Source organism: Esox lucius, chromosome 19, assembly GCF_011004845.1.
Source record: "Esox lucius isolate fEsoLuc1 chromosome 19, fEsoLuc1.pri, whole genome shotgun sequence".
In the NCBI taxonomy this organism is placed as follows: Eukaryota; Metazoa; Chordata; class Actinopteri; order Esociformes; family Esocidae; genus Esox; species Esox lucius.
Window position 1 is genome coordinate 3,822,569 of NC_047587.1, and position 20,516 is coordinate 3,843,084.

General features: G+C 39.6%; 2 protein-coding genes across 2 annotated transcripts in view; both read right to left on the minus strand.

Moving 5' to 3' along the window:
• Positions 1 to 530: 530 nt before the first annotated feature.
• On the minus strand, positions 531 to 11,219 carry LOC105008374 (intestinal mucin-like protein). The gene is given in 9 exon segments (XM_034288166.1): positions 531 to 702; positions 1,212 to 1,329; positions 6,538 to 6,731; positions 6,991 to 7,050; positions 7,052 to 7,190; positions 9,262 to 9,445; positions 10,265 to 10,509; positions 10,626 to 10,797; positions 10,898 to 11,219. Coding segments are annotated over 9 exon segments (1,404 nt in total). The 5' UTR covers positions 11,018 to 11,219.
• A 1,667-nt stretch (positions 11,220 to 12,886) lies between these two features.
• LOC114829528 (mucin-2-like) overlaps positions 12,887 to 20,516 on the minus strand; it is a gene marked incomplete at its 3' end in the record, with an annotated part of 30,549 nt that continues 22,919 nt past the window's right edge. The window contains exons 26-33 of the mRNA XM_034288167.1: positions 17,686 to 17,842; positions 17,167 to 17,295; positions 16,874 to 17,024; positions 16,504 to 16,547; positions 16,044 to 16,388; positions 14,403 to 15,432; positions 14,288 to 14,331; positions 12,887 to 13,611 (exon numbers count right to left, since the gene is read on the minus strand). Coding sequence (XP_034144058.1) covers positions 12,887 to 13,611; positions 14,288 to 14,331; positions 14,403 to 15,432; positions 16,044 to 16,388; positions 16,504 to 16,547; positions 16,874 to 17,024; positions 17,167 to 17,295; positions 17,686 to 17,842 — 2,625 coding nt within the window. The remainder of the gene's footprint in view (positions 13,612 to 14,287; positions 14,332 to 14,402; positions 15,433 to 16,043; positions 16,389 to 16,503; positions 16,548 to 16,873; positions 17,025 to 17,166; positions 17,296 to 17,685; positions 17,843 to 20,516) is intronic.

The following is a 20,516-nucleotide window of genomic DNA, read 5'->3' on the forward strand; positions in this document are numbered from 1 at the left end:
ATTGAGGAATTAAAAAAATAATGAAAAATAGTTGGACATCAGAGAATTGTCTATGGATGCAAGAGAATTGGAGCTGAGATCAGACACATTCTATTAAATGATATGTGGCAGTGGATAGTGGCCTACAGTAGCTTTTGTGCTAAATTAAATAACAGATGTTGGATATGAAATAATTAATATTTTCTGTAATGCATTATTTGCCCACATAATTCATGTATGCAGCAAACAAAATGTGATAAAACCAGAAAGGTCATGAGTTCTTGCTTTGAATAAGTTTAATAAGTTTGCATAGAAATACAGATTTTCTTTTAATAATAATGTAGAGATGGAAGTTAAAGTAGTTTAATATGTTTAGACAAATCATTTAGATGAAAGTGTTTAATATGTCCTACAGTTAAAAGGGTCAGTCTGTGACTGGTATCATTTTTCCATATTGAATATCCCTGTTGTGTTTGAATCACAGACTGTCCCTTTACATAAAAAGGTTTTTTTACATTATTTTTAAAAGACTGTAAATTGAATAAAATACATTAGTGCTTGTCGTCACACTTAGTGATATTGCAGCCACACTTATTAATGTAAATATAGGACTTAGTGGTCTTTCTTCCCTTAGAGCAGACCATATCCACCTGCCTCACACTGGTCGACAACTCCTGACAGCAGGAGCAGGAGTGCATCAAGCCCATTTTCACTGCAGAGTACCTAGCAAATGGAACAACACCAACAGCACTGTTAGGAAAAACAGCAATGATTCTGCCATGAGTCAACAGGGATAATTACAAACTCCCACTGAGTTCTCCTCAAATTTCTGGAGGATTAAAAAGTACCATGTACATGTTTAACATTTACTTGCCTTGCCCTTATCTGAAACATGTCCTGTCTAAGGGGTGTACCTGTATAATCAACTGCTTTCTCGCTACAAACAGAACTCCTCTTTTATCAGCCATTCTGGCTTTTGATCATTTACATTTTTATTTTTACACCTGGTCGTAATTATTACCTCACATGTGTTCCTGATCACTGTCCCTTTTCAAGTTTCTCGCTTGGATATCTTGTTGGTCATCATTTGGATTTTGTTCCGGTGTAACTTCTCTTTTCAAGTCTTAGTTTCTGTTATGTAATGTCTTAGTTCTTTATTAAAAGTTCTCCCTGTGACCTGCCTCCAGTCAGCAGTGATACACAATCTTATTATTTAGAGATGTTCTACTCACATAGAAGATGTTCCACAGGCTCCCCCACAAGCTGCCAGCTCCACTGGTACAACAGACCTGCAGTCATGAACCTGGAGGTAGGTGGTGCTCTTCTTCAAAGCACAGTTACTTAGTGTGCCTGAGAGAGAGACAGAGTTTGTCAGGAAGAGGTGAATTTACCCCAGAGGCGTCGCTAGGATCATAATACATTTGTGGCTTAGCCCTACTCCCCTTTTTGGGGTCCGTTTTAGATCCGGGATTATTCATAAAAGAACCGGGGCCAGACACCCAGTGCTAACGACGCCACTGGTTTACCCCATAAATCACTTTGGCCTACTGGATATAAGCTTAGTTTATACAGGAAGCCCATCACATAAGCTTTGAAAAACATTTTATCTGGAAATCAATGGTGGCTTCGTAAAACAACCTAGCGTTTGAGGAAGTCTATTTAAAGGCATTCCACTCCCTGGCAATGACACTGCAGGGATAATTCATGTCAATTTCATCACTGGGTTAAAATTCAAATGTATATTTACAAATTAATAATTAAACAAGTTGCTCACAACTCATTCTGCATTGAAATCTGTAAATTAGTAATAAATCTTATAAACAAACACTGAAAAAATGTATTTGCTGTATCATTATTTGAAAAGAGGTTGTTGGATTAGTTGATATTATTCATAAACATGTTTGTGAATACAGCTGTATAAAATTTCACACTAATCATAACTATTTATCAAGAAATAATAAAAAAGACTTACATGATACACAGCAGCCATTTGCATCAGTTGTCTCAGTTCCCTGTAATGTAAAATAATTATGACTTGATAAAACCAAGTGATGTGCCACATCTGTAGATCTATTGATAAGTTCATGGTGTTTGCAACAACATGGTTGTGGGTTCGAAACTCACATTATTACACATTTTCTGTTTGCTGTAATGATGAATTTACATTGATGCATAACATACAAATTTTACATGTTCAGTGATTTAGCCAATCAAAGGGTTAAGATAAAGGTTTAAGTGCAGAGTTCCTGCTCATTTTCTACCCTCCATTCAGTTGTTCTCTCATGTACTTACAGGGATGCAGTCTTCTGGACGGAAATCTGGACACTGTATTGTGAAATCCACAGGGATGAACTTGTTTTTTATCTTTGTGCAATTATACTGCACACAGGAATTACTAGGGGACGACCAAACATCCCCAGGCTGTGGAGTAGAAATCATTACTCATCATTAATAAACAACAATTAACACACAATTGATGAACTATTAATAAATAAGTAATTTGATCATCCAGATGGCTGCACACTTAATCTAACAAACAGGAAAATTACCCAAGGCATATTTGGAAGAAGAATAAATTATCTATATTTTTCAAAAAAAATTAATACTTGTTAATAATCAGTGCACCCAATACACTCATTTGATAAAATAACTACACCAGCATAAAACTTGAAGTAAAAAAAAATTATTAGAATATCATCAAACAACGGTACATCTGTGTTTTAATACTAATGTAGATGCAAATCATGTATCCCTATATTTAATTGAAAATAGTACAAAGACAACATGCCATGTATACTAATGCACCCCCTATACCATCACAGATGCTGGCTTATGAACTGTATGCTTAAACAAGCCGCATGGTCCCCCTCCTTTAAACTCCCCTTAAACCCAAGGACATATCATCCATGATTCCAAAAAATAATTTCAAATTTTGATTAATCTGACCACAAGACAGTTTTCCACTTCACCTCAGTCAATCTTAAATGAGCTTGGTCCCAGAGAAGGTGGCCGCGTTTCTGAATCTTGTTCATATCTGGTTTCTTCTTTGCAGTTTGAGTTTTAACTTGCACTTGTGGATGCAGCGATGTACTGTGTTCACAGACATTGGTATTTTGAAATGTTCCTGAGCCCATTCAGTGATTTCCACTACAAAATCTTTGAGCAAAATCTGTTTTTAATTGAGTGTCTCCCCTTGGGCCCGAAGATCGCGGCCACCCAATATAGATTTTTGGCCTTGTCCCTTACGTAGAGAAATTTCTCCAGATTCTCTAAATCTTTTAATGATATTAAGTACTGTAAATGATGAGATCATCAAACTCAAATTTTACATTGAGAAACATTCTTAAATTGTTGCACTATTTGCCTGCACAGTCTTTCACAGAGATGTGAAACCCTTCCAATCTTTACTTCTGAAAGACTCATCCTCTCTGGGATGGTCTTTTTATACCCAATCATGTTACTGACCTGTTGCCAAATAACCAAATTAATTGTGAGATATTCCACCAGTTTTCATTCATTATACAACTTTTCCATTCTTTTGATACCTCTGTCCCAGCTTTTTTGAATTGTGTTGCTGGCCTCAAATTCAGTGGGCATATATTTTTCATTTAATATGTTGTCTCGGTCTTATATTCTATTGAATATAGGGTTTAAATTATTTGCATTCTGTTTTTCTGTACAGGTTTTTTGGGAAAAAAATGTGAAATCTTGATTTGAATAAGCAATTTGTTTATTTCATGAAAACCTGCCAATAGTGTGTTGCTTTCTGCAGTGATTATAAAAATAGAAAACACACAATTCCTCACCTGATATTCCTTGTTGTTGAAGACACACACGGGTTTGGGAACTGAGTGGACAGACAACAAAAGTGTCAATCACTAACAGTTTCTGAACAGCCATTTTAATCAGAGCAGGTTAGTGGTTCCCAAACCTCTCATTTCTGGGGACCATTTAATCACTGTCAAAAGCATGACAATTCAGAGTACATTTTTATTTTAATGTACAATATCCTGGCACTCAATAGTTTCATTCTATCAATTAAATGAAATATGCATGATTATTAAATTCAATCTGCATAATAAACATGTCATGATTGGAATTAATTGAAATTTCTTGTAGGTGGGTTAAAAAATCCAGATTTGGATTTTTATTTTTTTTAAAGCATTTTTAAAGCTAATCAATCTAAGTAACCTAAGTATGCATGCCCTAATGTTCAGAGAAAGTAATGTAACAACAGGATAATCAAAATAAATGTATGGCATTTGTGCATGCAGGCCCCTATATTATAAGTCCATCATAATAGTCAGAAGTCTTACCGCAGGTGTAAGTCAGGCAGCAACTTCCCTTTGAAGTTTTTAACTCAGTTCCTAGTGGGCAGAGGGGTGGTTCTGGACAGCCACTCACATCACACACTGTGGGATAAAGGGGCGGGGTATTTTAGAATCTCTTCCAGTGGTTATCACACGGTCACACCCACAGCAGCTTACAGTTGATTCATTGACAAAAACCAGGCATCAATTCTTGTTCATCAAAATTAAACTGTGGTGTAAAAAAACTAAATTAAACTATAAATTAATCCAGAGAAACATCACAACTCTGGAATAATAAGTACATTTAACTCAACAAAGTAATTATTATCAAAGTCAGTGCTATTGGACATAATTAAACAAAACAAAAAGTACTACCAATAAAGTGAAAGTTGTGTAATCAACAGTATTGTAATCAATAGGGGAAATGAGCTAGTACTCTACTGGCTTCAAGACCACTGGGGCACTGGGGTTTTTATTTTTATGAACTAGATTTTTTGCTCGATACATGTGTTAGCTAGCTAGTAATCTACACCTGTTTTGTGCTATCATTCCACTCCTAGTACTCTGTCATATGCCAAACAGATTGTTGAAATCCTGTCTCTACTCACCACATTTGTTTTGCTGACAGCAGTCCACTGTATCCTTGACCAGCACCTCACCAACCTCCTTACAAGTAACAACTTGTTGTGTTGGACATACCACTGGCCTACAATGGACACTCATTGTGTCTTTGCTACAATCACACTCAAGGCAGTTACTCCGCCAAGTCTCGCCAGGCTATGTGGGGGGGGAACAAACACAACATTATTAGATTTCAAAATTAGGAGAGGACTGACAACTTCTCAGAGCCTGGTTCCTCTCTAGGTTTGTTCTGGTTTGCCTTCTGTGGAGTTTTTTCCAGCCACTGTGTGTTTGCTTCTACATGCTTGCTCAGTGGGGTTTTAGGCAGGGCATCTGCAGAGGACTTGCTGGTTAAAAGGGCTTAATTAAATACATGATTGATTTTAACACCAGGTATCCAGGCATGGAAACATGCGCCACCCCAACTTTGAGAAAAAACACTTGTTCTGTAAGTATGACCTTCTATTTCTCATTCCGTTGATTGAAACGTACATGTTTGTTGATTGTCTGTGATTCCGTTATAAGCCCTCAACACTAGCAGTTATCTGCACTCTGCATTATATTGAGTCAGTCTGTGTGTGCAATCAAAAAACTTGACTGAAACTAGTAAACTGATGGAAATAAGTTTTGTGGTTCTATACAAAAACATTTGGAAGACAATAATACCAAATAAAGACAGCCATAACCAGTCATTGGTTAAATGCAAATACACTGAGGCATGATTCTTTCAAGTTAGCCGATCACCTCTACAGTACCTGTTTATTGGTGCCATCAGGTCCTGTGCATCCTTGAAGAGAAGACAAGATCTTTACTATGGGATTCATGGCGCTACTTTGAAACACATCAAACAACGTATTTCTCAGACCGCGTTGCAATCGAATGTGATGTCAACATCTTAATCGCTTTGATTTTATCGTCCCTATCAGAACATTCAGTTCAACAGGCATAAACGACCACCTCCACCACCACTAGTCTACTGAAACATCCTTACCGCAGTTTTTAACACAGGTGCCAGAGTATGTGTTGAACAAGATGGTTCCCTCGGGGCAGAAACAGCCCTCCCTGACTTCATCACACACAAAGTTTTGGTCTGATTGGACTCCCTCGCATGGCTGTATGTACTTCTCATTGTATCTGTGATGTAAAAAACAACAACATGTATACAGATTAGCCACCAACTATCAACCACACTGCCAGACTAAATCAGAATGTAGGTGATGTATGTATTTTAATTTATGGTCTTAAAAAGAAGATGGATACCTTGAATTGCAAGTTGACTGGATAGCCGGGCCACATGCTTTATACACTTTGGTTTTAGGGCATTTATATGCTGCAATATCGTAAAGGTGGAAAGACAAATGTGAGCTACACCATTTGTAAAACACGGCTGCCAAAATACAGATAAATCATGATGATGAAAAATATTCATAACATGCAATATTAAGTCCCAATTTAAACCCTATTCTCTACACAGATAAAAACATATTTTCTAAACAGATTAAACCCTGATCTCTAAACAGATTAAACCCTATTCTCTACACCCTACATGTGGTAGCAGTCTTGTGAGGAACAGTCCACTAGGTTGGGAATACAGTGCTACTTGGGACCCAAAACGTATATTTAGCACAAAGTTCCCTCCTACCACATAGTCCGTTAGTTGATCCCCTCCAGTCAATGCAGACGCTATGTTCCACACACGTTTGGGCGTAGGCCTCCAGGCTGGAGCAGCCGATCGTCTTATTTGTCATGTGGCAGACATCGTATTTACAGGCCTCAAAGAAAGGTCCCGGTGGGATCACGTCATGGCATGATTTGAAGACCCTTCCAAATAAAAAGCATTTAAATTAAAATACAACAGGGCCGAACCATGCTGGGCCAAACAACATGTCAGGGCGGATCACCTTGAAATATCAACCATCGTACGCCCAGCATGGGCTTTGTGAAGCAGGGCGGAATTCAATAGTGCTCAGTATAACAACAATAACCTATAAAAACTCCCTGTTTGGTAAACAGTACGTGTAGTCGAATATTAGTGTACCTTTCAGTTATATTAAGTTAGAAAAATAAGAAGAGGTCTTACTGGCTCATGATGATGTCACAGATCTTTGTCCTGTCTGGCTGGCAGGGGGGTGGTGGGGGGGGTGGTGGTGGGGGGGGGGCCAGGTTTACAATAGGTTTTATTGGCATCAGGAATCTGCCACAGATGGGCCGTGTCAGGACACGGAGCGATCTGACCGTTTGGAGATCTGCAGTCGTTTTCCTTATTATTGTCACAAGTGCCTTTTATAAATGTAGAATAGATGCAGGAATGAGGAAAACAAAAGTTAATTTTGTGTCAAAAAAACATTCACATTCAATTTGAAATTATATTTGCATGTTTGCTTGGAAAACCCCAGAATACATTAGTTACTATCTTGTATAGGATATTTCAGAAGATATCTCAACCGGCCCAAGTGATAAAAGGCCTGCTAACTTAAGCTAGCATCCCAAATGTACATATAATGGTTTTGATTAAGTGAGATCACAGTCCTTATTTTAGTGATCCACAGACATCATAAATGCCCCCCCCACCCTGTCAGTTTAACAGAGCAGTTACACTTGAGATGCCTGTTTAGGTTGTGGATGACAGTGAACTTTCTCACTAGAAATACTATAATATTTAACTGCCAAGGTTTCATTGAATAGGTGCAGTGTTGTTACTCATTCATGTGTAATGTTCTATTCATTGGCACAAAACATAATAATATGCAATAAAAATAACTGTGAATGTTAATAAAGGTGCTACTTGTTCTTTAGCATATATGTACAGCTGCATGAGAAGGTTTTTACCCTTCTGAAATACCTGAACGTCCATAAATGAACTGACCTTCATCCACAACAGTGGAAAAATACAGTGTGTTTTAATCATGAACACACACACATGTACACGTCTTCATTGAACACATTGGTCAAACACAAACAGCTCAGGATGGAGAAAGTATGAACCTCCAGGTTAAATAGGTAGATGAAGTCGAAGCCCTCCCAGTGGTGCAGTGGTCTATTGTGTCGCTATGGCTGTGGGTTCAAGCCCCGGGGGTGCCACTGACGATTATGGCTGGGGGGGTCTGGTAGGGTGGTGCATATTAGGCTGGCGTTGTCTGGGAGGCCCTGGCAAAATAAAAGACCCACCAAGGTCAGGCCTCCCAGTGGTCTACTCACTTGCCTTGCAAATGATACTGCATCGCTAAAGCTGTGGGGTACATATTAGGCTGGTGTTGTCTGGGGATATCCTTGTGCCTCCGTGTTCCAGAAACGTCTCTGGCAGGGAGGGAGCCACTAACCTGGCTATGAATGAGGCAATGTAGGTATGGGTTTCCTTAGATTGACTTCCTGGTTAAGGTTAAAATAGCAGACAAGCTGTTCGGACTGATCTCGGAGGAAGCGTATCTCTGACTCTCCCAAACATGCAGGGTGACAAGGCTGTATAGTGGAATTGGATACTTGTAAAATTGGGGGAGAAAAAGTTTGGTTTTAGTGGAATATAACTATCAAAATAAATATCAGAAGACCTCAAGAATAGAGTCGTTGAGATTCAAAAGGGTGGAAAAGGCTAAAAAAGCATTTCCAAAGACTCTTCTACAGAAAGATTGTGAACAAATGGTGAAAACTCAGTGCCACTTCTACTCTACCTATGACTGGTCATTCAGCAAAGTCCACAGCAAGGGCACGCTGTATAATTACCACACAAGAAACCACTGCTCTCCAAAAACACATTCATGCCCACCTCAGGTTTGCCAAAAAACACCTGGATTTTCCAAAACACTGCTGGGACAATGGTCAATGGACAGACCAGATGAAAATGTATTTATTTTGCAGAGGAAAAACTATGTTTGGAGGTGAAAAAAGCAAAAACTCTATGAAGTTACTGTGAAGCATGGTAAAGGGAGCATCTTGGTTTTGAGCTGATTTGAAGCCTCAGGGCCTGAACGGCTTATTAACGCTGAGGGAACAACGAGTTCAAACTTGCATCAGAAAACCTTAAAGGAGAATATCAAAGTAACTGTCCATTATCTGAAGCTGAAAATAGGTTTTGTCATGCGCCACGACAATAACCCTAAAAACACAAAAGTAAATTATCTACAACAGACTAACCTCTACAACAGAACATGTTCATCTTAGATTTTGCCAAGTCAGTCCTGACGTCAACCCTACTGAAATGCTGTGGTGTGACCTTAAGAAAGCCACTCATGCAACCATGTGAGTATGACTAATTTGTGTTTTGTCAACTTAATGTATCCTCAATTGAACCATGTTCCCTAAATAGTGCACAACTGGTCAAAAGTACTAAAGACCATAAATCCAGCATACTTACCACACTGTCCCTCTGTGTTATTGTGGAAAAGGGAGTAAGGCAGGGAAACGCTGAACTGAATACTCCTGAACATCACTTCTGCTTGAATGGCTGGGATCTTCAACAGTAACTGGACACCAGTACTGGTGATCACGAGGTCTTCATTAGAATAAGTGGGGAAGAACTGCTTACCATTGATGGTGACCTGGTGAATAATAAAGAAAATATACTGTGACATAATGAGAGGCACTAGAGAACAGAATAACTTTACAATGAAACATTACTGTAGATTAAATCTGAAAGGTGTCCAGAACAGGACACATTTAATTCACAAAGGCACTAGTTTGTCTCTTAATTTAATTTAAACTGAAAGTGGAATTCTTGAATTGTCACAAATGTTTTAGTTCCCTTAAAGCTACTTTTGTTGCTATGATGGCACCATCAAAGGGTTTAATCAAAATGTAACCAGTGTGTGTAGGAGAGGGTCTATTGCTAAATAAGTAACTACTGTAGCTGAAGAACAGCATCTTATGTGAGGCGGGAAAGAGACCAGGAGGAGGGTTTGAGATTAAATTAGGAATCCCAGTCTTTGGTTATGCATGTATGCTTAAACTACCAGAGCATTTTTTTAAATATGGCAAGCCATATGTGGCTTGTATGTGCTTACCTTGCAAGGATATACAGTTACAGAGTGAAACATTTAAAGTTACACAGCGTAAAAAAAGTGAAATGTTACAAATGTAACAGGAATGAATGAAACACTTGTGTCTTCACTGGTAAAAAATAATATAAATTAAAGGTGAATTGAAAACATATTTGGATGAAAATACAAAGAGTTCAAAACCAATAAATATACAATAACCAGTGAATATACCCTATAATGAGTTATCCAATTGTTGCAACTTTGTGGACCACACAAAAGATCAGCTGCTGTTTCTCAAAAAAAGCAAATGGGGATTTGAAAAAACAAAACCTCATTTAACTTTGTTCCCCAGTCTCTCTTACATAACTTAGTTAGAATTACCAAACTAGTTGTTGTTTCCGTGTTGATAGGAGTGAGAACAATTGTATAGGACTTGTAGTAGACAAAAAGAGACCGAGGACAGGTCACACGTCTAGATGGGTCACAGATGTAGTTGTCAATCTCAATCCTGAAGTTATATCGAGGAACAATTTCTTTAACCAAAACATAGGTGCAATTTTCTTGGAAACTGTAATATTGTCCATCAAATGTGATATAGTGAGGATCTCCCCATCCAGAGCAAATACCTGAGAGATGACAGAAAGGTTAAAAAAAAGGACAATTCAGTCACTTATCAAAGTATTTAGTAGAAGGAGTGAATGTGGATTAGTCAAGATAATTTAACTTTTTGTTTTTAACTTACATTCACATTCATAGTGAAAACAGCAACCGGACTCGTCGTAGACCTTCAGTGGTGGATATCCATTTACACACACAGGCACGTCAACATCCTCACAGTCCACAAACGTTTTTATAATTGTACCATTCACACACGTATCAGTTGAGCAGTTGTTTGGCATCCAAGAATCACCATCCTGAAGTGGAAATGTATGGTTCAGTCCAATAAGTAAAAAACTATTCTCGATCTGTACTACAATAGCTAATAATTAAAACTTCACTAAAATTATTGGTTACCTTTCTTGGTGGATCAACATATGGACAGTTTATGGGTGGAGTTGGTGTGGATGTGGGTGTCGGGTTTGTGGTAGAGGTAGCAGTATTGGTGGTTATTGGAGATAAAGTTGGTACAGTCATAAGGGATGATGGTGAAGTTGAAGTTGTTGATGGGATTGTGGTAAGAGTAAATGTTGCGGGTGTAGTTGTTTTGGTGGTAATTGACGGGTTTATGGTAAGGGTAGATGCGGGGGGTATAGTTGTAAGTGTAGTTGTAGTTGATGGGGTTATGGTAGCAGTAGATGTTGGGGATGTAGTTGTTTCCGTAGTAGTAGTTGATGGGGTTGTGGAAGGGATAGATGTTGTGGGTGTAGTTGTTTCTGTAGTAATTGATGGGGTTATGGTAGGGGTAGATGTTGGGGTTGTAGCTGTTACCGTAGTTGTAGTTGATGGGGTTATGGTAGGGGTAGATGTTGGGGGTGTAGTTCTTATCATATTTGTAGTTGATGGGGTTATGGTAGGGGTAGATGTTGCGGTTGTAGCTGTTACCGTAGTTGTAGTTGATGGGGTTATGGTAGGGGTAGATGTTAGGGGTGTAGTTGTTTCTGTGGTAGTTGATTGGGTTATGGTAGGGGTAGATGTTGGGGGTGTAGTTGTTATCGTAGTTGTAGTTGATGGGGTAATGGTAGAGGTAGATGTTGGTGTATTTGGTTCTGTGGTAATTGATGGGGTTATGGTAGGGGTAGATGTTGGGGGTGTAGTTGTTTCTGTAGTAGTAGTAAATGGTGTTATGGTAGGGGTAGATGTTGTGGGTGTAGTTGTTTCTGTGGTAGTTGATGGGGTTGTGGAAGGGGTAGATGTTGGGGATGTAGTTGTTTCTGTGGTAGTTGATGGGGAAATGGTAGGGGTAGATGTTGGGGATGTAGTTGTTTCTGTGGTAGTATATGGGGTTGTGGAAGGGGTAGATGTTAGTGGTGTAGTTGTTTCTGTGGTAGTTGATGGGGTTGTGGTATGGGTATATGGTGTGGGTGTAGTTGTTTCTGTAGTAATTGATGGGGTTATGGTAGGGGTAGAAGTTGGGGGTGTAGTTGTTTCTGTGGTAGTTGATGGGGTTGTGGTATGGGTATATGTTGTGGGTGTAGTTGTTTCTGTAGTAATTGATGGGGTTATGGTAGGGGTAGATGTTGGGTGTGTAGCTGTTACCGTAGCTTTAGTTGATGGGGTTATGGTAGGCTTAGATGTTGGGGATGTAGTTGTTTCTGTAGTAGTAGTTAATGGTGTTATGGTAGGGGTAGATGTTGGGGATGTAGTTGTTTCTGTGGTAGTTGATGGGGTTTTGGAATGGGTAGATGTTAGTGGTGTAGTTGTTTCTGTGGAAGTTAATGGGGTTATGGTAGGGGATGATGTTGGGGATGTAGTTGTTTCTGTAGTAGTAGTCAATGGTGTTATGGTAGGGGTAGATGTTGGGTATGTAGTTGTTTCTGTGGTTGTTGATGGGGTTGTGGTAGGAGTAGATGTTGGGGATGTAGTTGTTTCTGTAGTAATTGATGGGGTTATGGTAGGGGTAGATGTTGGGGGTGTAGCTGTTACCGTAGTTTTAGTTGATGGGGTTATGGTAGGCTTAGATGTTGGGGATGTAGTTGTTTCTGTAGTAGTTAATGGTGTTATGGTAGGGGTAGATGTTGGGGATGTAGTTGTTTCTGTGGTAGTAGATGGGGTTTTGGAATGGGTAGATGTTAGTGGTGTAGTTGTTTCTGTGGAAGTTAATGGGGTTATGGTAGGGGATGATGTTGGGGATGTAGTTGTTTCTGTAGTAGTAGTCAATGGTGTTATGGTAGGGGTAGATGTTGGGTATGTAGTTGTTTCTGTGGTTGTTGATGGGGTTGTGGTAGGGGTAGATGTTAGGGGTGTAGTTGTTTCTGTGGTAGTTGATGGGGTTATGGTAGGAGTAGATGTTGGGGATGTAGTTGTTTCTGTGGTAGTTGATGGGGAAATGGTAGGGGTAGATGTTGGGGATGAAGTTGTTTCTGTAGTAGTAGTTACTGGTGTTATGGTAGGGGTAGATGTTGGGGATGTAGTTGTTTCTGTGGTAGTATATGGGGTTGTGGAAGGGGTAGATGTTAGTGGTGTAGTTGTTTCTGTGGTAGTTGATGGGGTTGTGGTATGGGTATATGGTGTGGGTGTAGTTGTTTCTGTAGTAATTGATGGGGTTATGGTAGGGGTAGAAGTTGGGGGTGTAGTTGTTTCTGTGGTAGTTGATGGGGTTGTGGTATGGGTATATGTTGTGGGTGTAGTTGTTTCTGTAGTAATTGATGGGGTTATGGTAGGGGTAGATGTTGGGTGTGTAGCTGTTACCGTAGCTTTAGTTGATGGGGTTATGGTAGGCTTAGATGTTGGGGATGTAGTTGTTTCTGTAGTAGTAGTTAATGGTGTTATGGTAGGGGTAGATGTTGGGGATGTAGTTGTTTCTGTGGTAGTTGATGGGGTTTTGGAATGGGTAGATGTTAGTGGTGTAGTTGTTTCTGTGGAAGTTAATGGGGTTATGGTAGGGGATGATGTTGGGGATGTAGTTGTTTCTGTAGTAGTAGTCAATGGTGTTATGGTAGGGGTAGATGTTGGGTATGTAGTTGTTTCTGTGGTTGTTGATGGGGTTGTGGTAGGAGTAGATGTTGGGGATGTAGTTGTTTCTGTGGTAGTTGATGGGGAAATGGTAGGGGTAGATGTTGGGGATGAAGTTGTTTCTGTAGTAGTAGTTAATGGTGTTATGGTAGGGGTAGATGTTGGGGATGTAGTTGTTTCTGTGGTAGTATATGGGGTTGTGGAAGGGGTAGATGTTAGTGGTGTAGTTGTTTCTGTGGTAGTTGATGGGGTTGTGGTATGGGTATATAGTGTGGGTGTAGTTGTTTCTGTAGTAATTGATGGGGTTATGGTAGGGGTAGAAGTTGGGGGTGTAGTTGTTTCTGTGGTAGTTGATGGGGTTGTGGTAGGGGTAGATGTTGGGGGTGTAGCTGTTACCGTAGTTTTAGTTGATGGGGTTATGGTAGGCTTAGATGTTGGGGATGTAGTTGTTTCTGTGGAAGTTGATGGGGTTGTGGAAGGGGTAGATGTTAGTGGTGTAGTTGTTTCTATGGTAGTTGATGGGGTTGTGGTATGGGTATATGTTGTGGGTGTAGTTGTTTCTGTAGTAATTGATGGGGTAATGGTAGGGGTAGATGTTGGGGTTGTAGCTGTTACCGTAGTTGTAGTTGATGGGGTTATGGTAGGGGTAGATGTTGGGGGTGTAGTTGTTATCATATTTGTAGTTGATGGGGTTATGGTAGGGGTAGATGTTGGGGATCTAGTTGTTTCTGTAGTAGTAGTTGATGGGGTTATGGTAGGGGTAGATGTTGGTGTAGTTGTTTCTGTAGTAGCAGTTGATGGGGTTATGGTAGGTATAGATGTTGATGTAGTTGTTTCTGTGGTAGTTGATGGGGTTATAGTAGGGGTAGATGTTGGGGATGTAGTTGTTTCTGTGGTAGTTAATGGGGTTATGGTAGGGGTAGATGTTGGGGGTGTAGTTGTTATCGTAGTTGTAATTGATGTTGTTATAGTGGTGGATTTTGGGGATGTAGTCGTTTCTGTAGTTGTAGTTGATGGGGTAATGGTAGAGGTAGATGTTGGTGTATTTGGTTCTGTGGTAATTGATGGGGTTATGGTAAGTGTTTCTGTTGGGTTTGTCATTGTAGTAGTAGTTGATGGGGTTATGGTAGGGGTAGATGTTGGGGGTGTAGTTGTTATCGTATTTGTTGTTGGAGTTGTGTTAGGGGTAGATTTTGGGGATGAAGTAGTTTCTGTCATTGTAGTTGATGGGGTTGTGGTTCGGGTAGTTGTTGGGGGTGTTGTTGTAACTGGAGTAGTAGTTGGTGGGGTTGTTGTGTGACAAATACTACAACAACTGACTCTGATCTCATAGTTGTAGCATATTGGTGTTACTTCTTGATCCTTGTTGTTGCAAATCAGTCCGACCCCAGGATCACATGTAACCTTTTGACCCAACTTATTTAAAGGAGTATCTGGTAATTTTTTGGCTCTGCAGTCTATGTTCTCAGGTTTGCTGCAAATACTAGGATGAGATTTGACAATATTTTCGAGAATTTCATAATCTCCTCCACCTGGTCCAAATTTGGGATAGTTAGTGTCAATCCAACCTGACCAGTGACAACCAGGCTGACAGGGTGTAAGAGGAGTCGTTGAGGTACCTGTAGGGGTAGATGTTGGAGGTGTAGTTGTTTCTGTGGTAATTGATGGGGTTATGGTAGGGGTAGATGTTGGGGGTGTAGTTATTCCTGTGGTAGTTGATGGGGTTATGGAAGGGGTAGATGTTGGGGATGAAGTTGTTTCTGTAGTAGTAGTTAATAGTGTTATGGTAGGTGTAGATGTTGGGGATGTAGTTTTTTCCGTAGTAGTAGTTGATGGGGTTGTGGAAGGGGTAGATGTTAGTAGTGTAGTTGTTTCTATGGTAGTTGATGGGGTTGTGGTATGGGTATATGTTGTGGGTGTAGTTATTCCTGTGGTAGTTGATGGGGTTATGGTAGGGGTAGATGTTGGGGGTGTGGTTGTTTCTGTGGTAGTAGTCAATGGTGTTCTGGTAGGGGTAGATGTTGGGGGTGTAGTTGTTTCTGTGGTAGTTGATGGGGTTATGGTAGGGGTAGATGTTGGGAGTGTAGTTGTTTCTGTGGTAGTTGATGGTGTTCTGGTAGGGGTAGATGTTGGGGGTGTAGTTGTTTCTGTGGTAGTTGATGGGGTTATGGTAGGGGTAGATGTTGGAGGTGTAGTTGTTTCTGTGGTAGTTGATGGGATTATAATAGGGGTAGATGTTGGGGATGTAGTTGTTTCTGTAGTAGTAGTTGATGGGGTTATGGTAGGGGTAGATGTTGGGAGTGTAGTTGTTTCTGTGGTAGTTGATGGTGTTCTGGTAGGGGTAGATGTGGGGGTGTAGTTGTTTCTGTGGTAGTTGATGGGGTTATGGTAGGGGTAGATGTTAGGGGTGTAGTTGTTTCTGTGGTAGTTGATGGGGTATGGTAGGGGTAGATGTTGGGAGGTGTAGTTGTTTCTGTGGTAGTTGATGGGATTATAATAGGGGTAGATGTTGGGGATGTAGTTGTTTCTGTAGTAGTAGTTGATGGGGTTGTGGCAGGGGTAGATGTTAGGGGTGTAGTTGTTTCTGTGGTAGTTGATGGGGTAGTTGTTGCGGGTGTAAATGGGACGACTTGACATATTCTCTCGAGATATTGATGTGTTCCATCAATTTCGCATATGGCCTGAACACAGGATCCATCACTATAATATGTAGTATATATGGTAGCTCCAACTGGGTAGGTTGTTCCGTTATAAAAGCAACCACAGCTGTAGGTAATGAAGTCAGTGATTCCGGTTTCTGTGCAGGTGCCATTAGTACAGGTCCCATCCCCGTTATCTGTATGCACGGTCGCTCCATATGGGTATGTTGTGCCCTTGTGGAAACACTTGCAAGCTGCAATATGATTTTAAGTTATTATAATGTGATCATCTTGACACGATACCATCTTGTTAATGTAGGCTGATGTTGAAGGTTGTATTACCTCTCTACTGAAAATGAAAATCCTTACCGTTCTTGTCGGGGGTGCAAAGGGTTTTAGTTGATGAGCAGCGACTTGAGAAAAAGAAGTTATTCAGTAAGAAAATGATGTGGGTGATTACCTTTTTCCCTTTTCACACGTTTTTGTTTCTATTACAAAAATTGACCATGCTGCATGCCAAGCTTATTGATGAACAAGTAAAATATTAACAACTATTCATTGTGATTTGAAAGTGCAAATATTTATATGGTCACAATAAGAAAGTAAAATAAGTGAAATGGTGGAATAACCACCGTATGCAGTGTGATGACATGGACCAGAAATATGTCTGATACAAACCGTTAAATACTATGAAAGATACTGTATATATGTAGAATAAAATGTTAACATAGAAACATACCATGTATAACAGTTCTTGTCAGAAGGCATAACCTCCTGATCCTTGTAATGATTTCCTTTTCCGTCATAGCAACCACACTCTGGCTCAGTGACACATCTCATAGTGCTTTCTTCCAAATAAGGCTGGTCCGAAGGGCATTTTGGATAGCAACCTTTGGAGGCAAACAGCAAATATAATACAGGACACAAATTAGGACAAAATGTGCTATGCCATTGTATATTCCATAATGTACATTTTCATAATCATTTGGAATGTGAAGGGTCTGAATGAGATGTTGAGGAAATATCAGTTACCTTCCAGTGCAGGGATCTGTTTTGAGCATGTTCCTTCTGGATTCTGGCAGGTCTTCATACAGGGGTAACGACAAGGCTCATAGTGCCACTCAAACTCCCCATCGTGGTTGTAGAAATCACAGAATAGAGCTGATAAAGGAAAACCGTTACATTTTAACCAGGGTTTGAAAAGAAGATTTCTGGGAAAACTCTGACTTGTACAAGTAAATCTCAGATTTTGCCCCTGTTGTAAAACTTTAACAATTAAAAAAATACAGCTCTCGAGCACATTAAGAGACCATTGCACCTTTTTGTTTCCTTTCCAAAAAAGTTGAAAAGGAAGTTTTGGAGTGAGGAACTGAAAGGTTAAAATTCAGGGACCACCGCATATTGAACACTTCTGTTCCTCACTCAAAACTTTCCTTTTCAACTTTTTTTAGAAAGGAACAAAAAAGTGGACTCTTAATTTTGTCCAGAGCTGTATATTAATTTTCAGCTAACAAAAAAATCTATTTTTATATAAACAAGTAAATGACTCACGGCAGATGTCTGGCGTTCTCCAGCGTATGCAGGTCCCCGCCTCGTTACAGGCCTGGGCGTAGGCTGCTACAGCTGTACAGAAACACTCATAGTCTCCCCCAGTGTCACAGGCACACGAGTCCCTGACACACTCATCATGATATGGGGTGGGGTCCACCTTTCAGGGACAGGCAATTACACATACCTATTTATTAGTTTGATCAACGAAATCACTTGCTAGTTACACCAACCACAGGTGTACTATCGACGATGATCTGTTTATTATTACTCATTATTAATGATCTAGTGTATTACTAATGATCTAGAGTATTACCAATGATCTAGAGTATTACCAATGATCTAGAGTATTACCAATGATCTAGAGTATTACCACAGTTTTAGAGTATTACCACAGATCAAGAGTATTACCAATGATCTAGAGTATTACCAATAATCTAGAGTATAACCAATGATCTAGAGTATTTCCAAAATGACCAAATTACTAATGATCTACCACCAACATTTACGTCTGTGTATTTGTACGTAGATAACTCAATAATGACTTAAATGAAATCACTCAAACCCTTAAAAAATACTTACAGACAAAAATACAAGTCATACAAGTCTATGCATTGTAGACTTTCAATATGCAGTGTAGACCTTCAATAGGCAGTGTAAGATTTTCTATAGGTAGTGTAGACTTTCAATAGGCACTGTAGATATGCCTATAAGGTATCTGCTGAATACTGTAACTTGTGTCTAAAATTATTTAAAGCGTAGCTGGAAGCTTTGTTTTAAAACAACAGTACCTGCTTTAGATGTTGTGTCATGCGCTTGCTATGCAAAATGTGTCTTTCAAGTGGATTTTTATACAGGATACACTATCAAAAGAGAACATGTCCTCAAATTGTTTCCCTTGAATTAAATAAGAAGACAGTAACTCTGGCACTAAATACTGAATCTTGACTAGTGGTCACTGTGTATAGACTATTCAATAGACTAGTGGTCAGTGTGCATAGACTATTCAATAGACTAGTGGTCAGTGTGTATAGACTATTCAGTAGACTAGTGGTCACTGTGTATAGACTATTCAGTAGACTAGTGGTCACTGTGTATAGACTATTCAATAGACTAGTGGTCACTGTGTATAGACTATTCAATAGACTAGTGGTCAGTGTGCATAGACTATTCAATAGACTAGTGGTCAGTGTGTATAGACTATTCAGTAGACTAGTGGTCACTGTGTATAGACTATTCAATAGACTAGTGGTCAGTGTGTATAGACTATTCAGTAGACTAGTGGTCACTGTGTATAGACTATTCAATAGACTAGTGGTCAGTGTGCATAGACTATTCAATAGACTAGTGGTCAGTGTGTATAGACTATTCAGTAGACTAGTGGTCACTGTGTATAGACTATTCAGTAGACTAGTGGCCACTGTGTATAGACTATTCAATAGACTAGTGGTCACTGTGTATAGACTATTCAGTAGACTAGTGGTCATTGTGAATAGACTATTCAAGAGACTAGTGGTCACTGTGTATAGACTATTCAAGAGACTAGTGGTCACTGTTTAGGCTATTCAATAGACTAGTGGTCACTGTGTATAGACTATTCAGTAGACTAGTGTTCACTGTGTATAGACCATTCAAGAGACTAGTGGTCACTGTGTATAGGCTATTCAGTAGACTAGTGGTCACTGTGAATAGACTATTCAATAGACTAGTGGTCACTGTGTATAGACTATTCAGTAGACTAGTGTTCACTGTGTATAGACTATTCAAGAGACTAGTGGTCAGTGAATAGACTATTCAATAGACTAGTGGTCAGTGTGCATAGACTATTCAATAGACTAGTGGTCAGTGTGTATAGACTACTCAGTAGACTAGTGGTCACTGTGTATAGACTATTCAATAGACTAGTGGTCAGTGTGTATAGACTATTCAGTAGACTAGTGGTCACTGTGTATAGACTATTCAATAGACTAGTGGTCAGTGTGCATAGACTATTCAATAGACTAGTGGTCACTGTGTATAGACTATTCAATAGACTAGTGGTCAGTGTGCATAGACTATTCAATAGACTAGTGGTCAGTGTGTATAGACTATTCAGTAGACTAGTGGTCACTGTGTATAGACTATTCAGTAGACTAGTGGCCACTGTGTATAGACTATTCAATAGACTAGTGGTCAGTGTGCATAGACTATTCAATAGACTAGTGGTCAGTGTGTATAGACTATTCAGTAGACTAGTGGTCACTGTGTATAGACTATTCAATAGACTAGTGGTCAGTGTGTATAGACTATTCAGTAGACTAGTGGTCACTGTGTATAGACTATTCAATAGACTAGTGGTCAGTGTGCATAGACTATTCAATAGACTAGTGGTCAGTGTGTATAGACTATTCAGTAGACTAGTGGTCACTGTGTATAGACTATTCAGTAGACTAGTGGCCACTGTGTATAGACTATTCAATAGACTAGAGGTCACTGTGTATAGACTATTCAGTAGACTAGTGGTCATTGTGAATAGACTATTCAATAGACTAGTGGTCACTGTGTATAGACTATTCAGTAGACTAGTGTTCACTGTGTATAGACTATTCAAGAGACTAGTGGTCACTGTGTATAGACTATTCAATAGACTAGTGGTCACTGTATAGGCTATTCAGTAGACTAGTGGTCACTGTGAATAGACTATTCAATAGACTAGTGGTCACTGTGTATAGACTATTCAGTAGACTAGTGTTCACTGTGTATAGACTATTCAAGAGACTAGTGGTCAGTGTATAGACTATTCAATAGACTAGTGGTCAGTGTGTATAGACTATTCAGTAGACTAGTGGTCACTG